This window comes from Cylas formicarius, unplaced genomic scaffold (assembly GCF_029955315.1).
Source record: "Cylas formicarius isolate icCylForm1 unplaced genomic scaffold, icCylForm1.1 PGA_scaffold_6__28_contigs__length_40554024, whole genome shotgun sequence".
Taxonomy (NCBI): Eukaryota; Metazoa; Arthropoda; class Insecta; order Coleoptera; family Brentidae; genus Cylas; species Cylas formicarius.
Window position 1 is genome coordinate 17,105,525 of NW_026844347.1, and position 4,735 is coordinate 17,110,259.

Here is a 4,735-nt window from a genome sequence, read left to right on the forward strand (position 1 = left end):
TTATAAAATAATTTTTTAAAAATGTGTCTGGATTGTTAGGCCTTTAAAATTTCTTAAACAGCAAATACCCCTTAGCCTACGAATTCATTATAAGAGGCAAAAATATATATAAAAATATATGATTGCGTTTTGTTTACGTTGACGCAATCAAATGAATATCAATATTTTTGATCGCATTATTTAAAAGGAAGTTTGAATTAAGATTCTAAAATTTGTAAAATTTCTTTCTAAAATTTTTATCTTGTCATCAATTTATAGAAGTTTGTGCCTCTTTTCAAAAAAAGTATTTTGAAGATACTCAAACTTTTTATTTAGCTTACTAGCGGCAGCTATTTAATATAAGTAAGTTCTTTTTAGTTATGAAAAAATTAAATATATGCGAAACAATACCATATGTTATAAAAGATTTGTTACTTTTTGGCTACAACACATTCAGTGCACTTCAGTGCAGTAATAATTATTACTGTTATGTAGTTTTTTCATGAAGCAAAAGTTTACATCTTTTTAAAAAATATGCTGATCATCAAAAAGTGAGCCCATTGCAAGTGACGATGCGGCTACAAGAAAATTACGCTTAAACGCACCCGAAGCCATTCATGACATGCAACGGATTTAATTTTTTATGAACATGTTTCATATATTCAGCGAAATTTATATATACCAGAAGCTCTTTGGTCATCGTGACTTCCCGAATATATAATCTCACTATAAGGCACACCTTGTCACTTAATTAATTTTCTGTCTTTAATAATAATAAAGAACTTTTATTATAGAAAATAAACAAATATAATTTTCCAAATTTTCTTCCGCTTGTTCGCCTTGACAAGTTTATTTATACACAAAAGGTGCTTAGGCACATTAACGTCAAGGAAATAAATGAATTAATAGGAAAACATAAAGTAAAGAGTAAGAAGCCTGAAATATCGTAGAATTCGCGAGATCAATTAAATAGGTAAATGCTGATAAGGGTTATTTTCAGGCATTGTTTATTTGTATTGGTTCATTTTCAGTTCTTAATTTATACTAGAGTTTAATTAAATATATTACTGCTCTTTCATTAAAGAATGGAATAATTTCGTTTAAAGGTAAATTAATTTTTTCATTGTAGTATTTTTACCGGAAATTTATGAACTATGTTTACAATTATATAAGAGGAGGATCTTTTGAATAGTTCAAAATAGTGTTATAATATAGCCCAAAACCGACGGTTTGACGTATATACATCTATGCTAAAATGCAGTCTTTGCTGCAAATACTTTGGAATATGGTTTTTTATAATTATGAAGAATAAGGTCGCAGAGTGCAAATATCGTGTAAGATGTTCGGATACCTTATGTTAGTCTTGGGCAATAGTTCTGTAATCGCTGAACTCTGTTAAAGTTAGTTTGCTTTAAACACTCACAGCAATTTACTTGTCACAGGACGACTGAAAGCCCACAAAGACTTTTTTCTACATGTGACTGAATTTGATGCTTCATGAAGTTTTTCAAGATTGTGGACAGAGTTTGAAAAATGTTTAGTGGAGTTGATTAAAAGAGTGTCTGAGTTGTTTGCTTTATTTAATAAACCCTGGAACTTAACATAAAGGAGCAAGCCATTGAAGCAGTAGTGCATCATACTAAAACGGAAACGTCCAACTATTTATCCTTTGGTCCGCCAGGAATGACGAAGATTTGCCAAAATATTAAAATGGAAATAATTGGCATACAGAATGCAGAATTTAAAAATTAAGGATTACAAAAAGCAAATAATTTATATTTTTTAACTAGTCTTCTTGTCTCCAGCGAAACATGTAATGCCAGCAAAGAAACGGAAATACTTAATATTTGTCAAGCGATCATCTTTGCGAGTTCAAATGGAAAAAATATATAAATATATATAAAAAAATTGTTGAAACCATGCACGTTTGTGGTCACTCAATATCTTACACGGATAAGCGTCGCTCAAGAAGAAATTCAAATTTATTTAGAAAGCGATTACGTAACTGTCTCTAGACAATTGACGATGAGTTGGAAAATTTCACATGTATTGATAACCGAAGCACTATTACAAGAGGATACCTCAGTTCTAAACGCCTGTCGATGTAAAAAAAGGCAAAGACATTCAATTTTCTGTTAAATAAGATTTTTTAATTTAGGCAAAACATTTCAGGCGTAACGAACCATAATGTTCCTGTAAAAGAAAATTTATGAAATGTATTGGTTCCTGTAAATGTGTGAAATCAATATGAAGCAATAAGCGAGACAAAAATGATCCCTGACTAACACTAAATATCTCTAATTTATCGGACACTGAAACAAATTCAGACTGAATGAAGAGTAAAAAACGTAATGACAATTTTCTTTATAAATCAAAGACCTATTATTTTTGCCGAAGATATACGCTAATATTGGATTGGAATGGGAAGAAGGATTTTTTTTAAGATTAATTTTTTACTTCTACTCAATTTTAGTTTTTATTCTAGCTTCTATGTATTATTAGTTTAATATGAAGTGTTACCAATAAAATATAATACAAATAATTACTAATGTCAAATATAATAAAACGATACCATCCCTATGTAACAAGTAATTAATCAAAAAATTAAACTATGAGAAAAATACATGTATCATATTCGCTACGAAAGAGGGTCTACAAGCAAAAACGATCCTAAGCGCTCTCCGGAACCGCTAAATCGTTTATTGCCTGACCGTCCTCGCAAATCTGACCCTTTCTAGCTGCTTCGCTGGTGGCCTTGATATTGACGACATAGCTTTACATTCTGATAATTAAAAAAAAAACGGTCCATCCGATTGGGGTTTTTAAAAAAGTAACATTCACCTCTATGAAGCCTGAGATATTGATAGGTCGTTGTTTAACCCTACCCTAGATTTCGTATATGCATCTCTGTAAAGCCCAAGTCAAGATACAGGGTAAAAGAAATGAAACATTCGCTGAAGAGCCCTATTTGTATTTATAGACATAATTGTCTGAAAATTACGTGTGGTAGCGCATTTTCTGTGATGATTTCGCTATGTTTGTAACTGGTCGTTTTTTATCGAGGTAAGTAAGTATTTAGCGATATCTGGCGTTGTTTGGGGTACAGTATAATTTATTATAGTGGCTCTAACAATAAAATGTTAAATGTTATAAGACAATTTGGTCTTACACCAATTACAACTATTGGTGCAATTTTTGAGTGTTTGTTTTTTGTGAAAGAAGAAAGGTTTCAATTATGGCTAATTTAAAGTAACACTTGGCACTTTTTCTCGCAGCAGTGATGCGATACTACATTTTTAAATGGCAATGTAAAGGGTTGGGGGAAGGTGGTTGTAAATCACCCTCAAAATTTAAACGAGAAAGAGCGGCAAGAAAACGGTAGGACATACAACACCCGAAACGGTTAATCACCCACCTTGATGGTTTCCCGCGTCGTCGTCTGCCCGGCCGGGTCTTCTTAGGGGTATTTTCTGGAGGGTTGGGGGTGGTAAGGACCACAACACAGCGCGGGGTTCTCGCGAACCGGTCACAAAAGAGAGCTTGTTTTTTCGTGGTTCGCACTACGGACGCTCACGCAAGTCTGTCTTTTCGCGCGGCTTAACCAAGGTTGGGTATGGTGGGGGTGTTGTATACACAGCGCGAAAATAAAAGGTTAACCCAAAACAAAAAAATTATGAAGTTACCGAAAAATGTTATTCAACCCTTAACATTCCGACCTCCCAAAAATACCCAATTTTTCCCATAAACTTATCCTATACTATATACACGGTTGCCCCTTGAACAGGTTAACAGTTAGGGACAAAAGATAATTTGACCAAAGGTCGATCGAAAGTGCCCTTGGCCGTGTGCACTTGCACAACGCGAATTTCCTTGTCGGAACTGGGGTACAAGCGCGTGATGCGGCCCAGAAGTCACTTTAACGGGGGGAGGTTCTCGTCTTTAATTAAAACCAATTGACCAACTTTTGGGGGGTTAGTCGTGGTGTTCCACTTGTGCCGTTGCTGCAGCTGGTGGAGGTATTCCCGATGCCATCTGTCCCAGAAGTGCTGATGCAACTGCTGCATGAGCTGCCAACGAGTGAGTCTGTTAGTGTTCAGATTAGCTAAAGGGTCGTCGGGAGGGGCAGATAGGGGCTCCAGGGTCAGAAAATGCCCAGGAGTAAGGCTATGCAAATCGTTTGGGTTGGAACTCAAACTACATAATGGGCGGGAATTCAGTATGGATTCCACCTGAGTTAACACTGTCGACATTTCCTCGAAAGTCAGGATTTGAGAGCTTATCACACGAAACAAATGGGTCTTTACCGACTTGACGCCGGCCTCCCAAAGACCTCCAAAGTGAGGACTGGAGGGTGGGTTGAAGTGCCAGCGCACCTCACACTGGTCGGCGGACTGCTGGCAATACTGTACCAACAACCGGTTAGCACCGACAAAATTTCTACCCTGATCACTATACATGTCAGTGCAACGCCCGCGGCGAGCGACAAAGCGCCGAAAAGCGGTCAAGAATGCGTCTGAGCTGAGTTCAGAAGCCAATTCCAAATGGATGGCTTTGGTAGCCATGCAAACGAATAGGCAAATGTAAGCCTTCTGAGTCTTAGCGCCGCGCCTTCGCGCAAGGGTAATGAAAATTGGACCGGCGAAATCGACACCGGTATGCACGAATGGCTTGACTTGCGATACACGAACGGGGGGTAAATCAGCCATGAATGGCTGTACACAAGAAGGTTGGACACGGAAGCATCGGTAACACTGCG

At 36.7% G+C, this 4,735-nt stretch overlaps 1 protein-coding gene across 1 annotated transcript; it reads right to left on the reverse strand.

Annotated features, from left to right (window-relative positions):
- Nucleotides 1-3,890: 3,890 nt before the first annotated feature.
- Nucleotides 3,891-4,436, reverse strand: LOC132703160 (uncharacterized). Its single transcript, XM_060672288.1, has one exon. The coding sequence runs from the start codon at nucleotides 4,434-4,436 to the stop codon at nucleotides 3,891-3,893; it is 546 nt and encodes a 181-aa protein (XP_060528271.1).
- Nucleotides 4,437-4,735: the final 299 nt, after the last annotated feature.

Coding starts and splice junctions, on each gene's coding strand:
- LOC132703160 (XM_060672288.1), bottom strand. CDS start 4,436: ATGTATAGTGATCAGGGTAGAAATTTTGTCGGTGCTAACCGGTTGTTG.